The 18,434-nt window shown below is 32.7% G+C and overlaps 1 protein-coding gene and 1 long non-coding RNA gene across 3 annotated transcripts in view; one reads left to right on the top strand and one right to left on the bottom strand.

Annotated features, from left to right (window-relative positions):
- Positions 1–2,171: 2,171 nt before the first annotated feature.
- LOC141375371 (uncharacterized) lies at positions 2,172–18,011 on the bottom strand. Its single transcript, XR_012383312.1, has 2 exons — positions 17,828–18,011; positions 2,172–4,793 (listed from the first exon to the last, which is right to left on the bottom strand). It is a non-coding gene; the product is annotated as an uncharacterized lncRNA (long non-coding RNA).
- pde3b (phosphodiesterase 3B) overlaps positions 2,517–18,434 on the top strand; it is a 96,196-nt gene continuing 80,278 nt past the window's right edge. For both annotated transcript variants that reach the window (XR_012383311.1, XM_686791.11), the window contains exon 1: positions 2,517–3,596. Coding sequence is in view for 1 of the 2 variants with exons in the window: in XM_686791.11 (XP_691883.5) it covers positions 2,697–3,596 (900 nt within the window). In the remaining variant the exon portion in view is untranslated. The remainder of the gene's footprint in view (positions 3,597–18,434) is intronic.

The raw sequence follows: 18,434 nt of genomic DNA, 5'->3' as shown, positions 1-18,434 counted from the left end.
TATTTATTTTATATTATTTTACTTTATTTTTTACTTATTTAAATGTAGTAAACACACCAAAAAATCCTATTGCCCTAATGTAAGCTGAATCAACTTAACCTTATGGGTCCATTGAACTTATATTATGTTAAACTGTCTTAAAACAGCTTGTGTAATTTATAAAATTAAGCTAGAACATTAATAAATTTTAATGAGTTTAACAAGTTACAATTAACTAAAAAAAACAAATGCTGTCATGACTAATTGTTCATATATTTTTACAGTGTATTATTTGCATATGAACGTCATCAATTTCTACAAATGTGAAAGATACATTAGTGTGAACATGATCCTCACATGAGAATTTCTGGTGGTTTTATTGACTTGTCTACTAACTCCACTGATTCACTTGTACAGCTGGAATCATGGAAAACCCTCTTAAGAAAGCTTTGGGGATTGCAGCACACAGAAGTAAAGCAAATGAGGTCAATTTCAATGCATTATAGAACCAGCATTAGTCTTCATCTTATGAGATCATTATTGAACCATAACGCAAGAATTACAATTTCAAACCAATTTTCCAGCCAAGTGCTTGAATTGTTCTTGTTATATTTTTATAAACTTTTATATCTGGATCTTTTTATAAATGTGAGTCATTTTAAGACCATTATTTGTGTTCATGCATTTATAGGAAAGACTACTGTATTATTTCACAATACAGATTCTTTTGACCTAAAGCACAGCGTTGAAGGGGCTTTCCCTCTTTGCATGTATTTTAGGAAAGGAAAAAGGTGTTGACTGAACAAAGACAAAAGGCATGTTTTTTTCTTCTGATTTCTTCTTTTTTTTAGGTATGTCTGATTTTTCATGCATTAATATCACAAATTGTTACTACAGCTTATTCAAATTTACTGTAAAGTAATGCCCCCCAAAAATATACTATCCCCTATTATTTCTAATAAAATGTTATTTCAATGTTATATTTTAATAATAATTTACAATTTGCTGCTTTTATTATGTTTTTATCAAATAAAAGCAGCCATAATGAAAACATTAGTTTTCAAATATATATTTATATATATATATATATATATATATATATATATATATATATATATATATATATATATATATATATATATATATATATATATATATATATATATATATATATATATATATATATATATATATATATATATATATATATATATATATATATATATATATATAAATAAATAAATTATAAATAGGGGTCAATAGGATTTTTTAAAATGTTTTAAAATAAGCTTATCCTTCTCACCAAGGCTGCATTTATTTAATCAAAAATACAGTACAATTTGTAAAATTGTGAAATGTTATTGCATTGTAAAATAACTGCACAAAAGTAGTTTATAATTTCATTTAATCATTTATACAAGTGATTTTAAAGATCATTATCATTACTTCAGTCTTCATGATCCTTCAGAAATAACTCTAAAATTAATTATTATTATTATTGTTGTTGTTATTATCAGTAATGGTAATAGTAATAAAAATAATGTCTGGAGTTATCATTTAATTTGACATACAATAAGTTACATAAAATTTTGTTTTTACATTTAATAAATGTTGCCTTGATAAACAGAATTATTTTCTTAAAAAAAAAAAAAAAACTGACCCCAAACCTTTGACCGGTACTGTATACATGTACACATGTATACATGATACATATATATCAAACTTTATTAAGCCATGACAGCTTTAATTATTAGTTGAAACTTGTATATTTAAATAATATCTTTTACTATGATTTTAAATATTTGTTGTAACGATTGAAAGGATAACAAATAAGCATGTTGATACTTTCAACATACTTTTCTTAAGGGAACAGTTAATTGATATATTTTTTTAATTGTTGCTGTAATTTGTTGTGATTAAAATCTTAGGTTGATATTTGTTTAATATTTTGTTGCTTTATACATGATATAAAAATAGTTAACACTGAAGCTCAATAAAAAGTATAACTTAGGCTAATAAAGTTGAGTTAGTAGTGTTTTTTTTAAAGCAAGGTGTCTATGTTGTGTCCGGATTCCACATAAAGATGACAAATGTAGGCTAATGTCCATGTTAGTGACCTCTTGTGGTGTCTATGCATTGAAACTACAAGGGCCATCAACGGTAGAAATCGGGAAAGCCATGATTATTCATACTTTTTCCATTAAGCTACTAAAATCATGTTATTTAATCATATCCCAGAGTCGTATTAACAATAAAAACAATAAATGTGTTACACAAGACGCTGAAGTTTCAATTTCTAACACTCTCACTCCCACACACAGGGCATAGATAGACTGTATAATTTAATAAGATCTCGAGCTACATTCTATCTACCAATATAGTGAAGAATTATTTAAACACCTTGATTAATGTAGAAAAACTCGACAAATAGAGAGGTGAATAAAGAGCTCGGCGGTTTGGTCGCGCTGCAGAGCGCGCGCGCGCGCGTCTGTGTCTCGCGCTCTAGTCATTGTTACAAATTGTCGCACCTAGACGGCGACATAGAGCTCGGGTCTGCTAAAAAACAACAACATTTCAGCCTCTTTTCCTCCTGGCCAAAATGCCTGAGCACGTTTGAGTGACCATGGAGCGCGTTCGCCGTCATGTAGTGAAACGTTGACACACGGAGGATTTATTTCGGAGAAATGAAAGTTTAAAGAGCACCGAAGGAGGACAACATGGCTGTGCGGGAGGAAGGAGAGGTTTTGCACAGTAAAATCAGACAGCAGCAGCACGATGGTGTTGTTGGCAATGCAAACAGCGCGGAGAGCTTCAGGAACGGCTATGTGAAGAGCTGCGTCACTCCGTTAAAACAAGACCATCCGAGGGGCTTTTTATTCAACGTCTGCAGGTTTTGCAACGAGGATATCCTCAAGTCCAAACTATTCCGCGGCTCGGCTATCTACGTGGGAGCGCTGGCAGTTCTGGCGCTCTCCTGTTTCGTTTCCAGGAGCTTTCAGAGTGAACACGGCGTCTTGGAGCTGCGGACTTTCCTCTTGGATTTCTCCCAGTCCGTCAGTCCTTTATTCAGCATCGGCTGCGCGTATTTCTTCCTCACCCTCTACCTGAGGCGGACCAAGAGGGAGAGCAGCAGATGTTGGCTTTTGTCTTTGCCAGCATCATGCTACTTGGGGGATTTGATGGTCGTGCGCTTGTTGCAGTGGGGAGAGGAGCACCATCAGATGCAGATGATGGGCAGGTTGCTGTTTGTGCTGGGCTGCGTGGGTCTGCTCACTCTCGTCCCCACTCTCAAACTCAAACACAGCGTCCTGATCCTGGTCTTCGCCAGCCTGGTGTGGCTGCTGTCCTTCACCAGCCTCGGCTGCCTGTCTCCGTCCCTCAGGCCGGTGCTGGCGTGCGTGGCCGGGGTCTCCGGCTCGCTCCTGGCGCTCTGTTTTGATCATTACTACCCGCCGAGAGAGTCGGCCGGGAGGGTTCCTAACGCGGAGGAGAAAGTTCCCGTAATCAGACCAAGGAGAAGGTCCAGCTGTGTTTCTTTGGGAGAAACCTCCACCAGTTATTATGGCAGTTGTAAGATGCCCCGCAGACCTTCCCTGCCCTGTATATCAAGAGAACAGGTAGGGGCTTTTTATTCAAGTTGTTTTTTTCCTTCATACTCGTTTTATTACACTGTGACACACATCACACTTCTTAATCTCTACATCATACTCCTGAGACATGACCACCTAAACCACACACACTTCATTTCATGTGTTGGCATTAGAGCTGGCCAGGTCTTCTTGTTGGCTCAGTCACCTGTTGCCTAGTTCCTAAAAGTGTTTAGGTTTGATTGATTGAGCTCAATTCACTTTTCAGGACTTATTAAAATAGCCTTTTGGCCCAGTTAGTTATGTGAAGTTTTGTGTTGGATTGTCATGTTGCTCCAGTAGTCCCAGTACAGACTTATATTTATATTAAATGCACATGTGTCCTATTAAAATAAGATTTTTAACAAGTTATTTCTTGAAATAAGTAGATTCTGATAACATAATGGTTGTTTCGAATGGTGTCATACTGAAATAAAACAAAACCTACTCTATTAATCATTGATTCAAACACTCCAAAAGTAGGACATCGCTGATGTCTGTACCATTAATAGAGTAAATAAACTTTCAAATTGGTTGACTCCTCTTTAGCTTCCTAGTGTGAAAAGTTTTAACAAAGGTATTCGGTTTACATTACACTTGTGTGACATAATGGAAAACCAGCAGGCTGTTTATTTAACTTTTTTAGACACATGCAATTTGTTATCTGTACGTTCTATAAATATGGAAACTTTGTTAGTCCACTGAGTAGGAGATGGTGCTCGTTTGCAGCTGGTTGATTTTTAAAACATCAAACCCACATTGGCCAAAAAGTAAGTCCTGGCCGAGGGTAAAGGGGTCATGTTTAAACACTAAATTCAAGGTCATCAAACTTGTGCGGTTAAGTAAATAAACTGGAACATAGTTCCGAGTTTTTATGTAGTCATCCTGACTTGTTTCTTCACATGCATACGAGCAGTATTTCATTTGGGTTATAAAAACATAATTTGCAATGAGTTTGGCATGTTTTCACACCAATTATGAAGAGCTGAGTCCTTTGCTTGCTCGTAAGGCCATTCACTTTGTGCTTCAAGTGATTTTGAGTGTGCTTTGAATGAGTGCACTGTTCCAGTAACGCTCATGAATTGAGGTTTCAGTATGACCAGCTTCAGACTTTATTTTGATCTGCAAGCACCTGTTCTTACTGAGCAGTAGCACCAGTTTTCTCTCACGTGGGATTTGTACGGACACCTGGAAGTGAAGAAAGAAAGTGAATGGCTTTTGCTAGCTTTGCATAATATTCCCATTCGTTTTCTCGTAGTTTAAACTGGCAATATTTAAGCCATGCTTGTTGTAGCTTATTCATGTTCACGCTCAATATGTCATCACTGCGTAAATAAGTTAATTTTTTTCTTTTTTGTTTGTTTGTTTGACTTTATTACTCTCCAAAGGGTAATTCACATGTCACAGCATAGCTTTCCATACTAAAAATAGATAAAATAAGTTGTGTATATATATATATATATATATATATATATATATATATATATATATATATATATATATATATATATATATATATATATATATATATATATATATATATATGTGTGTGTGTGTGTGTGTGTGTATATATATATGTGTATATATATATATATATATATATATATATATATATATGTGTGTGTGTGTGTATGTGTATATATATATATATGTATATATATATATATATATATATATATATATATATATATATATATATATATATGTGTATATGTATATATGTATATATATATATATATATATATATATATATATATATGTGTATATATATATATATATATATATATATATATATATATATATATATATATATATATATATATATATATATCTATATAGATATAGATATAGATATAAATACCTATTAAAATTCATGTGGTATGACTGGTTGTTTATGATTTTATTTTTTTAAATAGACTGACAAGAACTTTCACAATGCACAGAACAGTAGTGTCATTAGTGCACTCTTAAAGGAATAGTTCAACCGAAAACGAAAACTTACTCACCCTAAAGGGATTACAAACTTTTTTTCTGGTGAACACAAAAGAAGATATTTGGAAAAATGTTATAATTACAATTGTTTCAATTGACTTCTGCGGTATGAAAAACAATATGTTAGTCAATGGTTACAGGTTTCTAACATTTTTCAAAATAACTTTTGTGTTGAACAGGAAACGGAAACTCAAACAGATTTGTGAAAAGTAAAGAGTGAGTAATAAATGAGGTTTGGGTGGACTATCCTTTTAAACATATAGGTTCAGTAGTTCATTGAAGGTTCTTTAAATAGTGGAAAATGTTTGTTTTAGATTGTTATTTTTTTCCCCACATTATAAAAAAGGTTCTTTTGAAGAACTTTTCACTAAAAGTTGTTTTGGGGAACCAAAATTGAATCTATGGTATGTGAAAATTGTTTGTGGTGTTTTTGTGAAAGTCCCTTTTTTGGTTGGTAGGGAGTGTAGGTCAGTTATTACATTTAAAATTTTAAGAAAAATACGTTTATTCCCAAATAGAGCTATAATGTGTACTGTTGCACATTGAACACAAGATCAGTGTGTGTGCTCTGATTTTATTTTAATTCTGATTAAAGATGAGCTATTACAGTGCTCAGCATATATGAGTACACCTCCCACAAATCTCTCTTTTAAATCCATATTTTTAATAGGAAGCTATACAATATTATATTTGTGCGTATACATTAGATTAGTCAGTACTGAAGCCACATCTTGAGCTTATCTAACAAAATAACTTGTGATAACGATCCAAAAACTAGTACACCCAAATTTATGTTATAGAAAAATATTAAAAACATATAAAAAAAGAAAAATCAAGAGAAGCTAATTTTTTTTTACATTTTTGTTGAAATTTTGTAGGTTATGAAATATTTTGCTTGAGTTTAATTGTATTGTCTTTCAATTTCTAAATATGTTTGGTGACTAAAATATTATTTTAATAAATATATCTATTTAATCAATGTTTTCTTTAAATGCACCAAAATAAATTTTCTATATTCACTGAGGTATAGATAAAAATATTCATTTTCAAATGGGGTGTACTCAATTATGCTGAGCACTGTACATACACATTGAATTTTCAATAGGTGTTTGCGTGCAAAGTTTCTCCTCTTTTTCTCAGACTGAGTCACAATGTGAAAGAGACACTGATCTCTCAGTCTGATTCTCTCTGACTGTTTTTGATAGTTCAGCTCTTTCCCTCTCGTGCTCGCATGCACACGATCCTGTTCAGACGGACCTTGTGAACAGCTTTTTTCTCTCCACAAAACACAGCTGGGGTTTAAATGCATATTATTACTCTTGCAATTTTATTTAATTTTATTAATATTATTAATTAGTATTATGTAAATTATAATTATAATAAACATTCAGTTTAATGTTCCATTATAGTTTTTAGTAGTAATATACTTAAACCTTTGTAAATACATTTTGTAGTTATGTTGATCTGCCTAAAGCAATACTTTTTCTTTAAAATGACCTACTGGTTTTTTTTACATATTAAAAAAATTGGAATCCTACTTGTGCAATCATTAAAAGTGTGAGAGTTGGGCCTGTCACAATATCTATTTATTGTCGTACGATATATTGCATCAAAATATATTGCGATAAAGATGTTATTGTCATTTTTAAGACCATTTTATGCCACTCATTATTTAATGCCAGAATGACAATACAATATCATCACAATGCAAGTACACTTCTCCAAAGAACACCTAATATTTTATTCTTAAGAATATTTTATTTAATTATAGTCATTTTATCAATTAAAAAACTAGGCATTGGAATCAGAATGTAAATACAGAAATCCTGGGCTGAAATGTTGCTGGAATTAGTTTTTATGTATTGGCAATATATATTGCATCACCTAAAATTATTGAGGTCTTATCCATGTATTGTGAGTCTGGGTTATGATTGATCATTTGGCAAGTGTTTATTTGAGGCCTGTGACTGTGTGTGGGTTTTTAAAGCATTCATGCCTAAGAAATTGTACCATTTGTATTCAGTCGTTTATAAAACGAAGACTATTCTGTATTATTTTACATTTGATTGTTTAATTAATGTATTCCTGAATACAGTACAACTCCTCAGAAAACAAACAAATGCTGTTTATTTAATTTGTGTTTTTTTTCATTACTGAATTCAGCTATGCCTAAAGATTGTTTCTTATATTTTATTCAGATGCACTCCCATTATCTTCTCAATCAATCTAAAATGATCAATTCTTTCCAAATATTTATTCAACAAATCTAGTGAAATTTTATTCCTATCGCAATTTATAATATCGCAGAATACAAAATAATTGCGATTGATTAGATTGTCTTGTTAGACCTTTTTTTTGTTGTTGTTGTTGAACACAAAGAAAGCAATTTTGAAGAAAGCTGAAAAACTTTAATCATTGACTTCCATAGTATTTGTTATTCCTACTATATAAGTCAATGGTCGACGACGCAGTGGTGCAATAGGTAGTGCTGTCGCCTCACAGTGAGAAGATCGCTGGTTCGAGCCTCGGCTGGGTCAGTGTGCGTTTCTGTGTGGAGTTTGCATGTTCTCCCCGTGTTCACGAGGGTTTCCTCCGGTTGCTCCGGTATTCCCCACAGTCCAAAGACATGCAGTACAAGTGAATTTTTGTAGGCTAAATTATCCATAGTGTATTAGTGTGTGTGGATGTTTCCTAGAGATGGCTTGCTGCTGGAATGGCATCCACTGCATAAAACGTGCTAGATAAGTTGGTGGTTCATTCCGTTGTGGCGAACCCAGATTAATAAAGGGACTTTTTAAAAACAAATGAACGAATGAATAAGTCAATGGTTTCCAGCTTTTTTTCAAAATATCTTCTTTAGTGTACACAACAAAATACACTCACAAAGGTTACAAACTACGTCAGGCTGAGTAAATAATTAGTATTTTTTTAAACAAACAAAAAAAAAGTTCTCTTTAAATGTGTGTATATGAATTTATTCGCTCCTGAAAGTGCTGCTTTGTCTTTTTCTCATTCTTGTGTGTAGTAAAATTTAAATGTATTTATTTTTTGTGCACTTCCAGTCAGTGCTGCTGTCTCTCACGTATGGCCTCATGACTTTTTCTCTTGCACACACAGAGAGAAGTGGCTCTAGTCCTCTCTTCAAGCCACCTGTGACTCATTGCATTTTCAGCCCAATGTTCGTCATAGCCTGAGCTCTGTTTAGAACCGATGGCAGGATTATGGCGCTTTTAAGATGGACCACTATTCGCAGTAGTCATGCCGTTTGAAATGTTTATGTGGCTTGGATCTTTAAATCAGTTCGTAATCATAACAAAGCCCTGTCACTTTTATCATAGCAAGTGGAGTGGCCGTTATATTGTGGGGGCCGAGTAGCGAACAATGCTGTTCTTTTTTGTGTTAAGCAGCTAACTTTATGATGGAAGCTTACTTAAAAGTAAAGTCAAATTAATTTTGTACATTACTATTTTAATTAAGTCCCTTAGGTTTTGATTATACAAGTTAAAACAATATGCATGCATTTTATTTTCTTGTGTTTATTATTTTGTGATGACCTGAAATTTTTATCTGTGAAAAAAATGTGACCAAATTAGGAAGCATATCAGTTCTGGTAAAGCTCTGGCGGTTTTATGGGAGTTTTTGACCCTTTTATCTTAAGAGAAGAAGATGTTTTTTTTTTCCTAGGCTTATTAGAAAACAATAAATAGCATTAATAGAAATTTGTTATTGTTTTTAGATGTGTTTTTAGGGCTGCACAATATATCATTATATCATCAATATCACAATGTGCTCATCCACAATAGTCACATTGCAACACATGCAATGTTGAGTCTGGATTAGTGTTGTTATGAGACTGGAATTTGGTACCAAATTGGTACTGATATTTTAAACATGATTGGATAGAACGGCGAATAGAACACAACCAGGAACTATGCTTCTAACCACATCTCCAGAGGTGTAGTTGCAAGCATACAAGTTTGCGATACAGTTTGTGAATGTTCTTTGGAAGCATGGATTTGGGAAAAGTCAAATCAATGAACTATGTTTGTAACAACGGAACTTGCGATCTTAGCTAGCTAAACAAGGTTTTCGGAACCGCACCCCTGGATTATAGTTTATGTGGAGCTACAAAATTGTATTTAATTACTTTATTTATACAAAATTTATATGATTTATGCAAAAAAATCAAATTGTCTTATTTCTATTTACATTTCAATGCAAAAATAAGATTTTGTTTACTCTGGCAGATAATTTTGCTTGTTTTAAGGAAACGCGTTTCTTCTTAAGTTGAAAACAAAACAATATTTTTTACTTGATCTAAGAATTTTTTTGATATTTAGACTAGAAACAAGACAAATAAAAGTAGAAAAAGCTTATTTTACATTTTGATAATTAAATTTTTGTAGCTGATTACTGTTAGTCCCAGAAAACCATCAAATAGTGCCGTTTAAACAATCTTATGAAACTGTATTCATATTGAAATATTTATCGCAGAAAAATAAAATGCAGCCCTGGTTGTGATAATCAGCTTCATCTACTTGCTTATAAAAATGCTTATTAAATTTAAAATTCCAGCAGCTGATTTTTGCACCATTATATATTTTTTTTCAAAATGCATAAAAACATTTTATCATTTTTAAGTACTTCTCTTCTTCTGATGAATTTTAGTCTAAATTCAATTTAGTCTTTACGTAAGGTGGAGTAATTGCAAACATAAATGCTTTTTATCATTTAACACCTAAAAAGAAGACGGTTATGTGATAAGTTATGTATTTATGGTGATCATTTCTAATTTGTTTATTATTAAGGGTAAAACAATGGATGCATTGAGGATAGATTAAGGAAGTGTTGTTTAGTTTGGCCCATAAGTCTTTTGCATGTTGTCAGATGTTGTAGTTGCACTCGTGGTGATCAAATAAGGCTGAGATGAAAAATTAAATAGAATGTACAAACAAAAAACAGCGTGACTAGTCAGTTGTGTGGCAGAATTTCTTTGCATATTATTAGTATGTAAAGAATGGTGTTCAGTTATATGCGTTAGTTCAATTGAATTCTCGACATCAAGGTAAAACCATCAAGAGGTCACTGATGTGGTCAGTCGGCCTTTGCTTACATGAAACGGCATTCTCTTTATTAGTCTACTTAAGGCTATAGCTAATGGAGTAAGTGGATTGTTAATTGTTAAGTAAGTTGGTTGATGGGCGCATGTTGGTCAGCTGTGGGAGAGAGCAGCTTGACTGGATGTTTCACTGTTGCCCATGCTAACATATGGATAAGGCTTTCATGTTTCATCTCTCTGTGGATTCTTGTTTTTCATGTCAACTCAAGCTAGTTTTGCCATGTTGTGTCTCAAAGCAGTTCCTGAATGTATTTTTAATATGCATGGACTGGAGATTTGGTATATGGGTCAAAGACGAAAAGGATTTTCTGCCATCAAAACAATGAAGGTATAATACAGCTTGTTTTTTTTTCTCCGTATTTAAAGATCACAGTGCAGCCCCACATTACAAATGAATTGTCATTTTAATCTTTGCACTCACAATCCCAGTCAGCAATACATTTTTGATCACTTAAAGAATGATGATAAAATTTAATAAGATCACTATTCTTTTTTTTTTTTCAGATTAAGCATATTGTTTTGCATAAATATTAGGGCTGCAGGATTCTGGCTAAAATAAAAATCATGATTTTCTTTGCTTAAAATCAAGATCATGATTTTCTCTGACGACTCTGTCAATCTAAGATAAAGGTTAATTTGAGTAGGCTATTATTGTTAATTCTCAAACGTATAGTAAAACAACAATAATATTAGGCCTATGTGTAGCTCTACTGTTGGTAAAATGCTAAATTTTGTATAGACTTCAAATATGTCCTGGGCGTTAATTCACAGTAAAGTGATTTAGATCAAAATACAACTACTTATCATTGTGAAGTTGAATTAATATGTTTTAGACATATGCTTGTCATTTGTCATTGAGAACATTAATAGACCATTTTGTTCACTGGTAAAATGAGACATTTGTCATTATCAGATTCCCCTTTTGCATTGTATATACACAACATTATAGGCTAGAGTAGTTAGACTGACCTAGTAAACATTTATTTTCATGCACATAAAAAATATATAAATGCTTGTCATAATCATGACTTTTAAAATGCGATATTTACATGCATACATGCAACTCATACTTCCCGCGCGGCCCCAAACAATTACTTTGAGCAAATAAACTGAATGTTATTTACAACTTTATTGCTGTTTTTCTCAAACAGTGTGTCAGCTCACGTGTGATTTTGTCGTCGTAAATACATCACTACAGCAGGACAAAAATGGCATTTTTTTGGTGAAATATACCTTATAAATACAGTATGTCACTCTTTTAAGACTGTTTGGAGGTGTCTGACTTTATGCTTCTCCCAAACTTGAAAATGTAATTGGCTGAATTGTAGAGATGCTGGATTAAGATCATGTTGGGGTTGAATCGGGATCGCGATCTTTTATCGATTAATCGTGCCGCCCTAAATATGTCTTTTATGCCGATTGACGATGAAACATTATTTCTTTTCAAGAAAGAAAAGTGTAACGGGGCTCAATGTTAACAGTGAATAATTCCTGGCTGTGCCTAGAACCTGTGTCCCTTACTATTACTTGCATCCCTTACTACTATTTGCATATTTTTTCAGTTGTTTTCAATAGGAGTGCTAACTATTTCAGTGAGCATGACCATCGATTATACATGAAATGCTGAACATTATTTTTTAAAATGTGCCGATAGTTGAAGAATGACCTAAAAGCAGTACTTTAGACGTGCTCTCAGGTGCTCACGTCTGACAGTTTTTGTATGAGCGCTGGCATTTTCAGCTGCGTGAAAATGTTTCGATTGACACATGCCCTAAGCATGTTCTTATGTTCTGCTAATCACATTAATGTTGCTAGCCCTATTACAGTGAGCTCATCCAGTGTATGCATGACTGTTTGTTTTTCTTTGAGTGTGGGAGGGGCAGACCGCACGTTGCAGTTACAGTACGTAATTTGGGCTGTCTTGTTGAGGGCAGTGGCACTAAGAACACTATACTTCACAAACTTTAGGCATTTTGTTTACACAATATTTATTTTCCAAATTCTAAAGTGAAGTGTTCAGTTTGGAATACAAACAGAATGGTTCAATATGAATACGTGTGTTGTTCCACACACGCACACACATACACACTCATGCATGTATATACACTCAAAATTGAGTGTACTTATTTAAAATGAGCTGAAACAACACAGTTCATTTTTTTTGACAACTTAATTGTTCAATGCTCAATCCACCTAAATTTGTAAAAGATGATAAGTTAACTTAATTTTTTCATATTAAACTAAGGAAAGTCATATGTTTAAATATTTGTAGAATTGATATTTTGTCTGTTTATGTTTGTTGCAATTGCAGTAATTGAAAATGAGACTGAAATGCTGTTCGGTCATTTGCTATTGGTGACTTGTGTTCTGGAAGTTGTGAAATTCACTGATGATAAAACTACATTTGCTCCTTGTTTAAACCGACTTATTTAAAATGAGCGGAAACAACACTATTCATAAGGTCTTTTTGTGGACAGCTTAATTGTTTTATGTTCAATCCACCTAAATTTGTAATAAGGATTAAGTTAAATTAATTGATTTGTGTTGTGACAACATGATGTAATTGTGTGGAGCCAAGTATTTTTAAGAGTGTTGGCAGGTGTTTTTTTTTTGTCTCTGGGGTGTTTTGCTCATGGTTCATGGAGATTTTGGGGCCTTCGTGATGATGGTGACCTCAGAAAAGAGAATGAGAACAATCACTAATTGGCTCAGCTATTTTAGTTTTGCCAGCTTCTGGGAAATTTAGGTAAGGTTTCTGCAAATCTTTCCATCTCGACATCTCAACATCACAACAATAAATGTGAGGCCAGAAGGTTTAGCCACAAACATAAGTAATGCTAAAGCCACAGAAGGTTAAATTGCTGTCATAAAGGCCTGTATCTTTGAAACTCCACAAGCTGAGCAGTGTTTATTTGATGAAATCCGGTTTGTTTAACAGCTCACTGCCGAATGTGACAGTGTTTCCATTATGGTGCACTCTGCTAAAAAACGCTGTTAGGCATGTCATGATTATTGATTAATCATCTGATCATGGCTGTTTGATTTTTATTATTATTATTTTTTTATAATTATGTGAGGTAACAATTGTAGTTGTGATGCGTAGGTTAGAAATAAAGGACATTTAAGTATATATATATATATATATATATATATATATATATATAATATATAAGTATATATTTTATAAATAAACATCTATCAATTATTAATGTACAATTTGTTTGAAAAATGCTCAACTTCTATATTATATTATATTATATTTTATTTTATTTTATTTTATTTTATTTTATTTTATTTTATTTTATTTTATTATATTATATTATATTATATTATATTATATTATATTATATTATATTATATTATATTATATTATATTATATTATATTATATTATATTTAGACATGCTCCGATGGATCGGCCAAAGATCGGTATCGGCAAATAATCACATTTTACGACTCTAGCTTAAGTTGACGACTCAATCGGTACTCGCTGATCTCATGATCTGATTGTAAGTGTTTATTTATGAGTTTGCAACCCAGGTTTATACATCCACAGCACTACAACATGTGAGCAATGTTTCCAAATCATTGTCAGTCATTTTTCGTACCTCTTTTTTTGTCTGTTTTCATTCATTCATTTTCTTTTTGGCTTAGTCTCTTTAATAATCTGGGGTTGCCAGAGAGGAAGGATGTTATTCAGCACGTTTTTTCACAGGGGATGCCCTTACAGCTGTAACCCATCTCTGGGAAACATCCACACACACTGATTCACACTCGTACACTATGGACAATTTAGCCTACCCAATTCACCTGTACCGCATGTATCTGGACCGTTGCGGAAACCAAAACACCCGGAGGAATCCCACACAAATGCAGGAAGGACATGCAAACTCAACACAGAAACGACAACTGAGCCGAGGATCGAACCAGCGACCTTCTTGCTGTGAGGCAACAGCACTACCTACTGCGCCACTGCTTCGCCCTATATTATATTATATTATATTATATTATATTATATTATATTATATTATATTATATTATATTATATTATATTATATTATATTAATAATGACAATATGTACATAAAAAATGTATGTAAAATTGACATTTCCAATACAAATAATCTTATTTTAGAGTATTTACTTTCCTCAAGGGAATGACAGTTGATCCACATATAAAATAAGTTCAGGGACAATAAACCAAAAATTTCTTAATTTATCTGAAGTTGGTGTAATGTTAAAATAAAAATAAACTTGCCTAAAACAAGAAGCATTTTTGTTGTTGTTTTGACCAACTGTCATTTTATGCAAAACCATTTATTATTTTTTTTTTTTTATCTCACAATTGGTTTACGGTGAAAAACAAAGAAACTTTATAGTGATTTCTTATTTTTGATTAGCTGTATATAATATTTAAAATGCAATATAAACCGCCAACAATTCACAACAACATGTAAACTGTGCGTGCGTGCACCACAGAGAGGCCATGAGTGCTCACAATCATTTCCCTCAGTTTTTAAAATGAATAGATGACTTTCGCGGATGGGACGTCTGAATGTAGGAGACGTCCCTCACCGGGAATCCCCTGCAATGCATGCGGCACATTTGGAAAGAGCTCCATATTATGCATTCATGAAAGAACAGCGAGTCGGACAATTCATAATTCATTTGACTTGATGAGAGGGATTTGATGAGGTGTTAGTGAGGTGAAAGTGCGTGCAGAGATTCACAGTAAAACATCATCAGGCCAACGTCAGTTTATGTAAGCTATTAAAAAAAAAGAAAGGAAGGAGAGCAATCGCATAAGTGCATCTTTTCATTAGATATAAAGGTCTTGATATGCAAAAATCTTATCTGAATGTTATTCTGCCTTTATTTAGCAAAGTTGATGGTTCCTCCATTCGTTGTTAAGTTTAGTTTATTGAAATGTTCTCTTTTGGTATGTTTATTTGTGAATAGAAAGCGATCTGAAGCTCTGATTCAGGCTCTGCATTGGATTAAGCTGGAGCATTTGCAGTCACTCATCAGCATGAAGTGTGTGTGTATTTAAGGAATAAACCCTGTGTGGCATTGCATGGCCTTCTGCCATAGTGTGCAACAATGATGTTGGGCTGCAGCCTCTACGTCTCATTGAGACTTTTGAAACATCAGCTGTTACAGTGATTTACTCTAATAATACAGAGGACTAAAAATAGTAGACAATCGCTGTCGCACAAAGCATGGAGTTATCAGGTACAGTCAGCAGTATTGTTTCTGTACTGAGCTGTTGAAATGCAAGAAGTTTATTTTGTTTTGTTAATTTTCATAGGTCTTTTTGGTTTAAATTACGAGTACACTTTAAATATTTTGTGATTAAAGTATGATCCTTTTAGTAATCAGAGTGGATGTTTATTGTAGTCCATTGTGTTTTATTTAAATTTTTTATAGAACCATTGTATTTTGTTTCCATAAACATTCCTTATTTATTTTTTTTTTATGAAGCTAAAGAATTAAAATAAAAGCAAACATTTGTTTCCAATTTAAAATGGCATCTTTTCTGCTGGAGATACTGTTGTCGTAAACAGTAAATAAAACGCAAGTAAAAAAACTTACACATACCTTAGAAACGGCATTGCATAAAATGTTAGTGGTTTTAAAACCTTGACTTTTTCGAACCGCGGTTTACCATGAAAACAGATTTCGTCCCATGCCTAAGCACACTACTTTGTTGTAAGAATGCTATGATTACCTGATTTCACTATTAACCACAATTTAATTCCTCACAGTTGATCAATTGTAAAAGCTTCTCAACACCGCAGTTCTGCACGGAACAAAACTCCTGCAACTAAACTAAGTTATGCCAACTGTACGCTAGTTTGAATTTCCGAGCTTGTACACCAAGGCTAATACGCACGCACACTGCATTAACTATGGCTGAGGCTATTAACTAAGGGCTTCTCACAAATTACATCTTTTGTATGCGCAAGTTCGTTATTTCCAATGGAGGTGCGGCCTAGTTGATACAATCCAGGCGCACCTATTTGGAAACAGATAAACTTTTCAGAAATCCGCGAGCGCACCACAAGTCATGTGGCAAGAACTGACCAGTCAGCTTCATACTTTGTATGGAATATATACATTTCTACTCTGATTTAAAAAGAAAAAAAAATACAAAATTAAAATGCTAAACAATTTTGAAATAAAGTTGATCAAAAGTGCCTTTCATACAGAGGTTCAGCAGCCTTTGACTATATTTGTTCTCTTTAAAAGACAAATACTTACATTTACATGATTACACACAATAGATTTACATTGAACAAATGCTATTTTTTTTATTTATTCTTACTTTCTTTCTTTATTTATTGTTCTGCCATTTAATTTTCACAAATTTTTAAGTCCAAAGAGAAATGGACTATTGTTTGTTTTTATTATTATTTTGTGTTTTACTGAGCAGCAATAAATAACACTTTAAATGGGGAATTTTAAAATAATAGTGTTTTGGAATTAATGAATGCATAATAATCTGCATTCTGGAATCGTACAACCAGAATCTATAATCGTTGCATACTGTAAAACTAAAAATGTCTTGTTCAGTATGCAAAAACTATAAAATTAAATGTTAAGTTATAGAACTGGATGTTTCTTGAATTACATTTTTTGTGTCATATTTTACAATTGTCAAATTAATAAAACATATTATATTTATATTTAAAATGTATTTTTGTTTTGTTCCTTTTTTTGTTACACAAAACACTGTTACACTTTTTTGAAGTTAAAATATAATCCCTTCAGTCATCATTTTTAATATTTTATAAAACAAAATTCACATAAAACTTATATTGCATTACTGTGGACTTATTTCCTTTTTTCTTTACCTTTTAGTTAAATTTTATTCACCTTTTTCATAAGTACACTTCAAACATCAGATTTGCAATAGACAATTTATTTAAATGTATTAAGATACAGTCCCTTTAATATTAATATTTACTATTTATTTAATATTATATTCTATTTCTCTAGTACATTTTTTCTTTTATTTACCTTCAGTTCATAACTACACTTCCTACAATGTAGTGTGCAATTCGCATCATTTACATAATTATGGTATTATTGATATGTATTCTTTTTACTTACCTTTTATCTTTTAATTTTATTTCACACACACCTCAAACATCCATGTGCAATAACCAATTTAATTAATTTTACAATTGAACTATAACTTATTAGTAATTCAAATCTATTTCAAGGTAAGTTTTTATCAGCAGTCTTATAGTAACAAGTACTGCCTCTAAACAAGCTTTAAATGCAAAGAACAGACAGAGAAAGAGAGGGAGAGAGAGAGAGAGAGAGAGAAAAGGTGCATGTGTGTGTGTGTGTGTGTATGTGTGTGTGTGAGCCGGTGGAGCTCCTCTCAGCTGTCACGTTCTCCTGCACTAATGCCATGTGGAATGATATAACATTGACGTCACTAAGCAGTGACGTATGAGAGCATGTCTACAGAAAAAAAGGCCAAGTTTTACTTATTGCCATGTACAATTTACAGACTGCCGCCTCAAGAGCACGGTCAGAGCAGGCAACAGTCCGTTCAGACATGACAAAACGCTCAGTATTCATATATTAGCTTTTTAGATGAACATTACTGCTTGAAAAACAATCAAAAAAGGGAGTTCACACATTCATAAATGAAGATGACGACGTTTAGACAAGCAAAAAAGATTTGATCTTCTTATTGTACTCTGTG

This window comes from Danio rerio, chromosome 7 (genome assembly GCF_049306965.1).
Source record: "Danio rerio strain Tuebingen ecotype United States chromosome 7, GRCz12tu, whole genome shotgun sequence".
Classification (NCBI taxonomy): Eukaryota; Metazoa; Chordata; class Actinopteri; order Cypriniformes; family Danionidae; genus Danio; species Danio rerio.
This window is presented reverse-complemented; position numbering and strand designations above follow the sequence as displayed.